General features: G+C 38.9%; 1 protein-coding gene across 6 annotated transcripts in view; it reads left to right on the top strand.

Annotated features, from left to right (window-relative positions):
* Nucleotides 1–12,664, top strand: part of utrn (utrophin) — a 315,204-nt gene that overhangs the window by 279,717 nt on the left and 22,823 nt on the right. For all 6 annotated transcript variants that reach the window (XM_041805540.1, XM_041805544.1, XM_041805541.1 and 3 more), the window contains one exon: nt 773–838. In XM_041805540.1, coding sequence (XP_041661474.1) covers nt 773–838 — 66 coding nt within the window. The remainder of the gene's footprint in view (nt 1–772; nt 839–12,664) is intronic.

Here is a 12,664-nt window from a genome sequence, read left to right as displayed (position 1 = left end):
GCCTTTGGAATGAATCTCAAATCTTTTCTAAAGGTTACTCGTGTCAAACCAGCAGCAGACTGTCCTTCCACACAAAGCTTTAATCATAAAGGATCTTCTGATGCAGCTCTGCTCTATCCAGGCTGTAGCCTTCCATTGGTCACACGCCATTAACCTTCGCTCACTGTTCCCTGGCTGCATTGTTTTATCAGCAGCCACGCAGACACGAGTCTTGTGAAGAACAATTTAAGCTTAAAAAATGGGTGCCGACTTTCTAGATTAAAGTGCAGCGTATAGATTTGCATGAAAAAAGGTGCACAATAATCATCACTGGAATTATTACTTTATATGCCTCCCTCCATAAATATTCTGCTGTGGCTCTGTATCATCCTCAAGTTAAGTGTGTGGATCATGTTCTTAATCTGCAGGCCAACCCTGCTGCCTCTCTCTTACAGAGTTCAATAAATGTAAGCTTTGATCTGAGGAAGCTGCCTCATTAGCACGGCCGCTTTAGCTGAATACAGAACCAGAACATTTTCTCAGGAAAGAATACACTCACAGTCCCATACATTAGAGCATACTGCAGTCTGTGCATACACAGAGTCATATTTGGGGTCATTTCTCATTCAGCCAGCTTGCAGACTTAACTCCATCTCCTGAATTTTAATTGGTGTGCTGCTGTTGTGATGAGATCCTCATTTGATGATGTTCTGCATTTTGATGATGACAGCCTTTTAATGCTTCCGTTTTAATTTAATTGTCAGTCACTAATGAGTGTTTTTTTCCCTCTCAGGTTGGCCCAGATGGAGCGCTCCAACGGCTCTCTGCCTACAGACAGCAGCTCAGCCACAGGAAGCATGTAAGTTTCTGTCCTTGGGTTGAAACTTTTAAAAACTTTGTTCACTTACAACAGCATGACACCACATCTATAATAAGGCTGTGAGATATATTTTTCGAGTCAATATCAAAACGTGCACCTGTGCAGCAGCCACATTTCAGTGCACGCACTGACAATAGTTTTCTGGGCTCATTTAATTGGGAGACATTTTGTTTTTCCCAACGATTTCCTCTAGTGTTAAAGTAGGAGTGGAGGGCTGAACCAAAACTGTTACAGGTAAGTGGGGCAGTTTTGGAAGAATTTGGACTTGAAAAGATAGTATAAAAATCAAAGAGTTTAAAGGGTTTTTATTTTCCCTAAACAAGTCCATGAATCTGATGACATTTCCTATATTTACAGCAGGAATTTGCACTTTTTTGATGAAACAAACCTTTCTTGCCAGCACTAGTCACTTAAACTAGTAAGATTTATATAATGCAGACCCACAGTGCTTGTTTCTAGGCTTTAACTTGGCCATCGACCCCTAGCTGCACTGTGATTCAGGTTAACAGGCCTGTACACACATGTAAACTGGCTCATTGCTTCGATGTGAACTCAGACATAGGAGTTTTGCCAATTAACTGACATTTAAACATTAAGACGGAGCTATATAGAACCACAGAGGCAACTTTAACCTGCAAGGAGGACCAAAGGCTGGAGGTACTAGCACTGCTAGTGTTAGCCACACTTAACAAACTACATTTGTCTTCTTTACTTGCTGAATCCCCTCTGATGCACATAATTCATCATTATGCAGCTTTTGTGTCACAAAAGCCATTTAGAGGAAGAGTAGGACGGGTCACACTTTACAGTTCGCTTAGATATCTAGCGACACCAATGGAGCTGGCGGGGTTACTTTCCATCAGCTTGTTTCTCACATTATAATTCAACAATGACCCTTATTAACTTAAAGGAATATTTCTGCAATTTTTAAGTTGGGTCATATGATGTACTTGGCAATAGCAAGAACTCCCTGGCTGTGCCAACAGTGAAGCTAGCTTATACAGCATAACAGACTTGGCAAGTTTTAAGTAAAAATGGGCCAAGAAACAATGTTGTCTCAAAAATATGCTCTATTGAAAATTTCTGCTGAAGCCTGCATGCTAAAGCATGTGTTCTTTGTGGAAGAACACATAGTGGAATGATGCATTGCAAAATAGTGCCACACAGAGGCTTTTTGAAATCAAAATGAAACACTCTGAAAAATGTTTGATAGTGTATCCATTTGATTGTATTGATGGTGCAACTACTGCAGCCAAGTACCTCATATGACCCAACCTCAGAGGCACCAAGCATCGCTTTAAGTCAAGCAGATGAAGTTAAATGACAATGTGCAAGTACAAAAGGCCCATTTTTAGGTTTACTATATATGCAAGAGCAGTCTATACCCCGGGACATTTACCCCTTCCTTGATGGAATGCTAAAAATGTGGAGCATAGAGTAAACTCACTTCTGCAGACATTATTATACCACTGGTTGTGAGTGCAAAGTTGTGCCTTAATTTATTATGTTTTATGGCTGAAATGTATGGGAACTGAAACATGTTAAAAATGACTATTCTATGTGAGAAAGAGTGAGAGAAAAGGAGCTGCAGCCACTGCTCTGATTTGTCAAATATCCATCTAAAGTCAGTGTGCTAACATTATTGACACAGCATGAGGTTGTATTTCTTTTTCAGTCTGGAGCAATACCATTTTCAGTGTGTAAAGACCTTAACAGATGTCAGACATGCATTCAGCAGCTTTAAAATAGCTGTTAGTTTTCTTATTTAAGAACATGATGAAGTGTTAAAAATGGCGGTTATATATTGTTACTACTTAGCTATGCTATATAAGTACTATGTGTTTTCTTCCTCTTAGAGCAGACGGCTTTTTTGAATGTTAAGTATTCATCATCTACAGGGAGATTAGTAGCTAGGAGCATCCCTAATTTACAATATGTTTTAAATCAAACATCTTTCAGTGTTGTTTTTCTCTGATATCAACAAGCTTTTACTCTGCTATTCCATTTGCTACTTAAAATCTTAATCCTCAAATTCATTTCAACCAATAACTAAAATCTGCTCTAAAAGTGAGGTAAGAAAAAAATCATGTTTGTTGTGGTGTGGTTTCATTAAAGCTCTGGGAAATCTTCTACCTTAGTGTTTACTTGTCAGGGCAGACCAGGAATATGTCTTCTCTGCCTCCTGTGTATCAACCAGCCTAAGAAATAATAAGGTGCCTTTCCACAATCCTAGAGAGGGATCCAGCGAGAGTGTAAAGGATGAGAATGGACTTGAGATAGCAGCAGAAGTATGAAGCTAGAGGAAAAAGACAAAGGAATGTGGTTGAATATGGGACTTCTGAGGAAATGTAATGGATTAGAGTGCCAACAATGAGAAGTGAGAGTGATTGGATTCTGGATCTCTTATAACAAGCGGTTATCTTTGATCGGAGGAGATGAGAGCATGGCAAACTTGAAAAAGAAGGAGTCACAAAAAAAGGAGGAGAGAGCTGATGAGAAGTTGGGGTGCTGACATTTCTGATTCACTGTGTGTATTTGTGCGCAGGCATGTGTTTGTCCTCTGCAGGGCATTCCAGTTGAAGGTTTTTTTGTCCCTTTTCCCAACTCAGATCCTAATCAGGAGAATGAGCCCTTGAGGTTCAAAAAGCCTTTGAGTTTGCAGACGCAATGACGTGTGTTCGAGCAGTAACACCCACACATGGGCACATACTTGTCACATTTTCTTGTCTTTCTCAGATCACACATCATCAACATAGCTTTGAAAAATGGCAATGTGTCTATGCAAATGTGAAATGAGTTTCTAACATCAAAATGTTACACAGGAAGAGAGGCAGAAGTCTGTCCTTTGTGGGTGTTTTTGTGTAAAAGTCTAAAGTTGCACAAAGCTTAAAAAAACATCTCAGTCATCTGTCAGTCTAGAAGTTCAGCAGAGTGGAAACTGCAGATCTTACTAAGATCTAATGATCCTGTTTTAAAATTTAAATCAAAATGGAACTGTTTGGAGAATAAGGGACATATGTATTGATTTCTAAGTAAGATTCTTTTCCTAAATGTAGTCAAATTTCACTTGCTTTATCTTGATAAGCCTCTTTGCTTATTTAGGTTATATGCTGTCTTGGAACCCATCAACTGATAACAATATGTCTCTGGAAACAGATGCTGACTTCTCTGTAATTCTGATGTAGTCCCTACTTAGGGCTAAATTACTGAGAGGGTTCTGGCTGCAGACTGTACGTCTTATCAGACGTCTCAGAGTGTTCATCTGAGACACTGTATATCTCAGAAGGAAAGTGCCGTAATTTGCCAGTACAACATTAGATTTTTGTAATTCAACTTTAATTGTAAACAAAGTCTGACGGTTAAATTCCTGAAGTAACCACATTGTAAACATTATAGACATCATAAACAAAACTGAGAAAAGGTTAGAGGTGTTCTCCAGGATTAAATAATGTGTAGATCTATTTTAGAAGTAGTTACATAACAATGGCTCTCTTTAGCTCTGTTAGCTTTAGCTAAAGCTAAAATAGTTACATAATTAATGTTGCTACATAAGCCAAAGTAACTAACTTAGCTTCTGCAAAGTAAGCTTTAGCAAATGTAGCTAAAACTAATTCAGCTACGAAGATAATGTTTCTACATAATTTACATAGCTGCTTTGTGAGTTTAGCTTTACCTATGTTAGCTACGCAGCTATAATTCCTCTAACTAAGTTAGCTTTAGCAACGTGAGCTTTGGCAAACTCATCTAAAGCTAATATAGCTATGTAGATTATGTATCTACATATTTTACATAGCTGCTTCGTGAGCTTAGCTTTAGCTATGTTAGCTACGCCCCTATATTATCTATAGCTAAGTTAGCCATAGCAACATGAGCTTTAGCAATCATAGCTGAAGCTAATGTAGCTACTTAAATAACACAGATACGTAGCTTTCTTAGCTGCTTTATTGGCAAAGCTTTGGCTGGGTATCTACATATTTCTGATAGCTACATAGCTACATAATCTACATAAGTTATGCAGCTAACGGAGCTACGTAAGCTCTGCTTGCTGTGTCAGCATGTTTTCATGGAGGACAAGTTTGTTTTCCTATAAGCAGACTGTTCACTTGGCTTTATGAAACGTTTTGTAATCAGATTTGACAGATCTAGTTTCAGTGTGTATTTCTGCTCTGAGATATTCAGTTTGAAATTACTTCCTGCCAAGATTTTTGTCTCTGTGTGTCTGATGTGCAAATTAAGAAGTTGCCATGTTAAGATCTCACCCTTCATCAACCTAAAAAACAGTCATGTCTTGGTAAATCCTGTAAAACCTGAGTAGCTATTCCAACTCAAATCATTTGAAGTAATCATTACTTCAATGGTTTAAATTTGTTAACTCAAATAATCTTAGTATGTGAATGTACCTGAAGCAATCTTCAGTATTTATCATTAAGGTAACTAATAAATGACTAAATTAGATAAAATCCATTACATTCATTCAGTGTGTCATATTTTAAAAGATTGTATAGCATTGCTGAAACAATGCTATAAACGTGTTTGAATGTGGATAAAAATGAGTAGGATTGAATTAGAAGGAGGCCTAAAAGCCTCACCTTCATTTATATCTCAGACAGCCTGCTGTTGTTAATATCCTCGGCAGAGACCACTGTGAATTGTTCAGCAGCAATCACGAAGTGCAGGTTTCTCTTCAAAACTTAATCCCATTCCATACCAGATGTAGTGAATAATCCAGAAAAGTATTACTTAGTCACGCCGTCTACTCTAGTGCCACTTGACCGCTTTTTGACCCAGTAAGAGCCTGCCTCAGATTATTGTTAGGCCAGATTTAAAAAAAAAAAAAAACATGTTTCTGCATTCAGTTTACACCATGGCAATGTTGTTAACCATATTCAATCATGCTAATTACAAGTGTCCCAAAAGTATTCCTACTTCAAATGAAGAGTAGTACAGCAGTTGATTTTTGAGTCACCTCAGAGACAAAAATCAGTTCCTACGTGTACATATCCTACATAGTTAGACAGAACCTGTAAATAGATATCAAGTTAGCACACACTGTTAAATATGAAATCAAGCCTTGGAAATCAAGAAAAAAAAATTTAAGTATGTTGATGCCAGTTTAGCTCAGTGGGTAGCGCAGGTGCCCATGTACAGAGACGCACTGGTCGTGGGATCATACCCACCTCATATTTCCTGTCTCTCTTAAGCTGTCCTATCTAAATAAAGTCTAAAAGTAAAAAAATAATCTTTAAAAAACAGCTTTTAAGTATCAGCTCTGTGGTTAAGTCATTTAAAACTACGCAGGTTGAAAGGAACACTTTGATATTTTAGAAATGTATTTTTCACAAACAGTTCTGGACAAAGATTGCTTTTTAGACTCTCTTGAGTGTGCATCAGGAGAGCAAAAAAAGTCCCTTTATGGCACAAAAAAAGAGGAGAAGCAAATATCAACACATCAGTAAAAGGCTCACAGGATGGTCAAAACCTTTGAGAATCGTGATTGAAGATAGAGTGCAAAATCAAGCTTCACCTCCTCTTCACCGTGCCTCCCCTGCTGATTGGTGTTCAGCATGTGGACCATCGTCCCACACTTCACCTTCATTTGAACTTACTGTGTTTTAGAAACTGAAGGTCTGCAATTGAAGACTCCCAAAAGCTCACTTTGCTTTTGGACTGATCAATCGTCAGACAAAGGAGAAGAAAGACAAAACATGCTGGTGAGCCGGAGCAGGTGGATTTATTTCCCTCTCAGGGCTGTCTTAATGCAGGTCAAACACATTATTCCCACTCCTCTCTGTTTTCTGCTTTGTTCTCCAGTGTATTTAAGAGAGGAAACCATTATCTCTGCTAGGTCTGAAACAACATAGAGGCTCACACTCAGAACTGTGTAGGGCGTTAATGAGATGAGGAAGATGATGAACTGATGAAGGCTAATGCGTTTGCCAGCAAAACACCCACCAGGGCACATTCAGACAAGAATCAAAGTCCTTGTGCTTTCACTCATTTTTACATCATTGTCATTGCTCTAAGATTTGGCTTTGCTGCAAAACAACAAAAACAACAGCTTCAGTGTTACTGTGAAGATAAAAGTGTGAACCCCCCAAGAAAATAAAGTTTCAATGACAGTCACAAACAAAGTAGAACTAGTGCAAGGCTCATTGTTGACAGGGACTGCTTTGTAGTTTGAACACAGAGCACAGTATAGCTGTTTATACTGCATCCTCATTTGATCTTATTTTTGTTTTAATGCAAAGCCAAATGTGACTATTACACATCAAATGAACACAAAAGCTCACAGAAGACAGCAGAAATTTCTTCCAGTCTGAGTAGTTTCACTACTGGTTAAAAAATAATGAGCTCCAACAAATTGTCATGGCCTTTTTTTGGACGATGATGAACTTTTTAGAAACCTCTTGAAGTCACTTTGAGGCATTTTCTATGTAAGTGTAAGTAGTTTTTTTAACTACACAAAAAGTCCTACTTTCCTTTAACAGCCATAGTACTTTATCAATGATGTTTGCAGTCTAAGCTTTAAATAAAGGCTGTTAATCACCTTGTCTCACACCTAGCCTACAGCAGCTTCAGACATCAATAATAACGATAAAGAAACTATCAGTCTTGTCGCTCATTGTCTCATTTGCTTTGGTAAGATACAAAGTAATTACAGTCTATTCAGTAACCAGGAAAAAAAGTCCTCACAGGAGCTTTAATTTTGACCAGAAGCTAAGACATGTTCAGATCCTTTTTCACAGAAGTTGTTATGTATAAAAGAAAATCAGTCAGCACCCCAAATATTGAGTTAATGGAGTTAATTTGCACACAAGGTGCAAGTAATTTTCCCCTTTTCTCGTCATAAACTTGCTAACATTGGCCTAAATGTTAATTTGATGTAATAAAATGTCAGTGACAGTTGTGAATGAAGTATCAGCAGTTTTAAAAGGCCAGAATAAGCCATCGGCCATGTTTTTATGCACCATTGTTTCTCTGACCGCCCTACTTTTAAGCAGAAAATAAATTTAAGGTTCCTTAAATGTATAAGTATTTTACTTGATAGACCCCACTAAAATAAAACAGCCGACAAAGCTAGTTTCTGTCTCTACTGTCACTGATTCACTTTGTTCCCTTGGTAAACGCTCCTGTCAGCACTGCTACTCTGTGTTCACTCCAGAGCCTAGTCTGAGCAAAGGGTTTGATTGGCTAATGTCACATATGAACATTTAAAACAATCTACTGTTTAAATCATTAAAACATGTGCTTTGTCAAATGAAACACAGAGGACATTGCATGTTTACCCTTCATAACAACCTGGCCTTTGGAAGTGGCCAAAAGAAAAAAAAAAAAGTACATTTTGAAGTTGTTTGAACCCCAGCACAATTGTAATCCATCCATCCATCCAGCCCATGACTAAACACTCAAAACTCCCACAGTTGTCTGTATTTAAAGGTGCAGCATTTAATATTTAGTTGCATTTTGCAAAACAGTCTTGGTAGAAATTGAACATATTATCTATAAGTATGTTTGAATAAGTGTTCAATGACCTGAATTAAAAAAATATGTACATATTTTTACATTTTTACATAAGGTCACATATTTGACCCCTTAAAGACAAATTGGCTTGCTTACATATTGCTTTAAATGTTAATGAGCTGTCTAACTCCGCCCCGGACCACGCCCCTCTCAGGAAATGGATGTGGCTTAATGGATGTTGCTTTCCTGATCCTCCTCTCAGCTGCCAGCCAAGAGGGGGATGGGGAAAGGAGAATAGATCTTTCTTCCAAGCAGGGAGGGCCAACCGAACATGGGGGCGGTGCTAACTCCCCACATGACATCATGAGGGGAAACTCTGTGAACTGCTTGTTTCAGCACATATTTTCTGAAAGGTGGAGAAAGAGAGGGGAGGAGGGAATTAATTTTTCAGATTCTTGAGGGGATTGTGGACAGGCTAGGGGCACATTTTTTTGTTAGAAACGCCTGAAAAAGTGTATTTTGCATAGTATGTGACCTTTAAATTGAACAAGCCTTTCATTCATGCATAGGAGGGCCTGCCCTCACAGAATCCACCATCATACACCACCGTGTTTCTGTACCACTATGGAAGGGACCAAGTAAGGATGTGTTCCGGTTGACCTTGGAACTCCAGATCCCTAAAGATACTGTCATGTTTTAGACGTGTAGGGCGATAAGGTTTTATCACAGGACCTTACGAGCCACAACCCAGGTCTGAAGAGGGACGGGGGGGGCGGGCAACCAGAGTCAAGCTTGACACGTCAACACACGTATTGCCCGGCAGCCAAGGTTAAGCTTAATGGCATCTCTTTTGTCCGGGCCTTTTCACCCCTGGTAATATGCCAGGAGACTGCTGGTGCTTTTTGGGACCTCCACAGCATGACCAGGGGCACATGGCAAACCTGCTACCTGCCCGGATACAACATGAAACACCACAATATGATACGATGTGATACCATACGATACAATATGATGGGATATTGTCTGCTTGGGAAAATTTGTGTTGTGTTCCAGTCCTGCACATATCTAGCTGACTCTACACAATAACTGATAAAAACAAGAATGCAACAGTAGAAACCAACAACAATCTGCATGTAAACAGAAAACCCATTCCGATGTAAACAAACAGCACTCATACTACACTGCACATATTGCACAAGATCTGCATACAAACAACAAAAAAGAAGGAGGGGAAAAGATGCAGAGTGTTTTCTCAGCTGAGAATCAGCACTTTTCCATCTTACTTTTTAATGCCTTTGGTTTTAAGTGGCTGAATGTCTTTTCTCTCTTTTCCTAAGATCCTTTCTCTTCCGCCTACAGCTGATTTCACCCAAGCCTCTTTGTCTATCGCACCACTCCATCCGGCTGTTTGTGAGGACACACACTCGCACTCAAAGGAATGATCCCTGAGCTTGACAGGATAAAAAAAGATGCCTTCCTGGCAGAGTTTGGGCTTATGAAAACATGCATAGAGTGACATGGATGACTGCGTTTGCCAATTACATGCATGTTTGGCTCTTGGCTTGTACCTTCCAATCGTTCAGGCTGGCAAACACTGATCTGTTTTCTCTGCCAGCTGTGCACTGATATCAATAATAAGTATGTGTGTCTGTTGAGCCGTGGAGATTAAGTGTGCGCCTGTACTCTCAGTGCTTGTGTATTTTTGTCCTGCATTGCTTTTATCTTAAACTGAGACTTTAATTAGAAAGCTTGTGTTGCCTGCTTTCCTTGACCTTCAGCCAAAGCACAACATTGTCACCGATGCCTCAGGACGTCACTTTTTTTTGTTTGGTTATCTCTCGTTTTCCAGTCTTTCCCCAAGTGATGTCCCTTTTTCTTTTGATATTTGCCCTTTATTTCTGTCTCTCTGCCTTTGATTGCCCCAGCCCTTTTCTTTATAAACCTCCTTTCATCTTACCCTGTACTCCCTTCTCTCCCTTCTCCTTTCATCATTTTTAGTTGTAGTCTAATCATGTTTTACCTTTGGGCCCAGGCAACCTTCAAAATGAAGGCTAAGCGCTTAAGTAAACACTGAAATACTTGTATTTTGAATGTCCTCAACAATGGACCTCTAGTTGAAAAAATCATTGGATTCAATTGTGAGCAGTTCTTAAATGCAGATGAAGTACTTTTTTCTACATCTCACCTGAGGGGAGGAAGGACAGACTTCTAGCCTCTGCCTACCATTCATCCTCCTAAACCTTATTTCTATCCATCACGACCTCCTTTTTTTCCATGTCACTGTCTTATCTTTTTCACCTGTTATTTTTCTCTCTTTGAGCTCTGTCTGAAAATTAGATTTTATGAATCTTCAGCACAGTCTAAGTAATGTACCCATTGGGCTGCGGGAGGGGGAGTGTGAAGGTTATCAGTGGCTGTTGCCATATTAGAAATGATATTGCAAGGCTCCTTAAACCTCCTTGCAAACAGCTACAATGTCAGTCTGCTTGGCCTTGGCCCCAATTACACAAATTTATGAACATCTCTAATCCTTGACACAATAAAAACATGAGGTTTTTTTTTTTTTTTTTTTGTGAAGTAGTTTGATTCTGCAGTAAAATGTATTTTAATATGGGTCTTAATGGGTCCTCTGGGCTTTTGGATTCATCCTCAAGTAGTCACTTGAGAAACTGATGGTTTTAACTCTTTATGTTTGCCTGATTTTTTTTAACACCAGAGGTTGTCAGTTGGTCTAAAAGCACATATGAAGAGAACAGAAAAGGGCCAAGGATTGATCCCTTTAGAACACCACAGGTCCTACTTTCTGATTAACCCCTGAATACTAACCACTCTTATCAAACCAAGATATAATATTCTTTATTCATTTGTGCCTTTGTATGAGGCCTTCCAAGAAAATGTGAACCCCTTTTGGTAAAACAGAATTAAAATGGGTTAAACATGGCAAGAATGGATAGAAAGGGAGGTGAAATTTTATTTTAGTAGCCAAAATGGGTTAAAAGTTACTGTTATTCTTACTATACAGCACTTTGATCAACTTTACGTTTTTTAAAATTTGCTTCATCAATGAACTTGGATTGGAAGTGGCAAAAACTGGCAGATAAAGATTGTGAAAAAGGGTTACAAGCAGCAAAAATGAGTTCAAAAAAGTGGAGAAAATTGGCTAAGCATGGCAAAAATATCAAATGTGGATTGGATTTGAAAAGTAGTAAAAATGGGCAGAAAAGATGTTGAAAAAGGGATACAAGTGGCAAAAATGGGCTATAAGTGGAAAGGGTGTGTGTGTGTGTGTGTGTTTTGGGGGGGGGGGTGAAAAGTGGTTTAAATTGCCAAAATGGGCAAAGAGAGTGGTGAAAGCATTAAGAAGTGGCAAAAATGGGTGGAAAAGGTGGTTAAATTGGATTGTAAAGTTGGGTTTTAATGGGAAAAAAGGGATGGAAAAGTGGTTACAAGGTGGCACAAATAAATCCTTTCAACATCAGGACCAATAATAGTTGGACACACTTTTCAGCAGCAAAATGTAGTTACTGTTAGCCAGGACGCTAGCACCAATGCTACTGATCAGACACACATGCATTAATATCATCAATAAATCACAACTGGGGAGGGCTAATTCATTGGGTTTGTCAGGGACCCAGCCAAATCTGTGGGCAGGTCTGCGTGTGAGTAAAGATCTCTGCCCACTTTCCTCTAAATTCCAGCAAGGGCTGACTTAGCGTCACCAAATAAAAAGTTATAGCAGCTAAGTCTAAACTTCACAGCATTAAAGGCTACACGAACTGGCTGATTTATTTATTTATTTACAAGCTCTCCATTGCATTGCATTGCATTACTCCCCTTTATCTTGGTAAAATAAGACAGTACAATAGCATCTTTCTTTAATGGGAGATTTGTTTCTCACTTAGTAAATTTCCTCAAGGTCTTTCCCACAACGTCCCTAAACTTCCATCCAAACAATTCACAATACAACACTCTACAATACTTAACTTGGTGTTACAGTCCAAAAAGTGTATGTGCTCCTTCATCTAGCAACACCTGACAACTGAGTAAAAGTTTTCGGTCATCAAAGTGCACTACCTGAACCTAACAGTGACACCTGCTGCAACAATCTGTCTCCCACACTGTAGCCCCGTTATAATGACTCCTACAGTATTAAAAGTTAACTCAGATATACGAGAAAAGCACTTATTGTAATGCTTTCTTATTGCTTAAAAATGGTCAGTTCTTGTTTTGTAGGCTCACTTTTGTTATGATGACTGGGGTAAGCTAAGTAGCTGATAACCCTATTCAACCCTATTGAGAGAGACTGCATGCTATGAAATATATTAGCTAGGCATAAGGCCTGGA

Source organism: Cheilinus undulatus, linkage group 14 (genome assembly GCF_018320785.1).
Source record: "Cheilinus undulatus linkage group 14, ASM1832078v1, whole genome shotgun sequence".
Classification (NCBI taxonomy): Eukaryota; Metazoa; Chordata; class Actinopteri; order Labriformes; family Labridae; genus Cheilinus; species Cheilinus undulatus.
The sequence above is the reverse complement of the archived record's forward strand: the minus strand, read 5'-3'. Positions and strand labels throughout refer to the sequence as shown.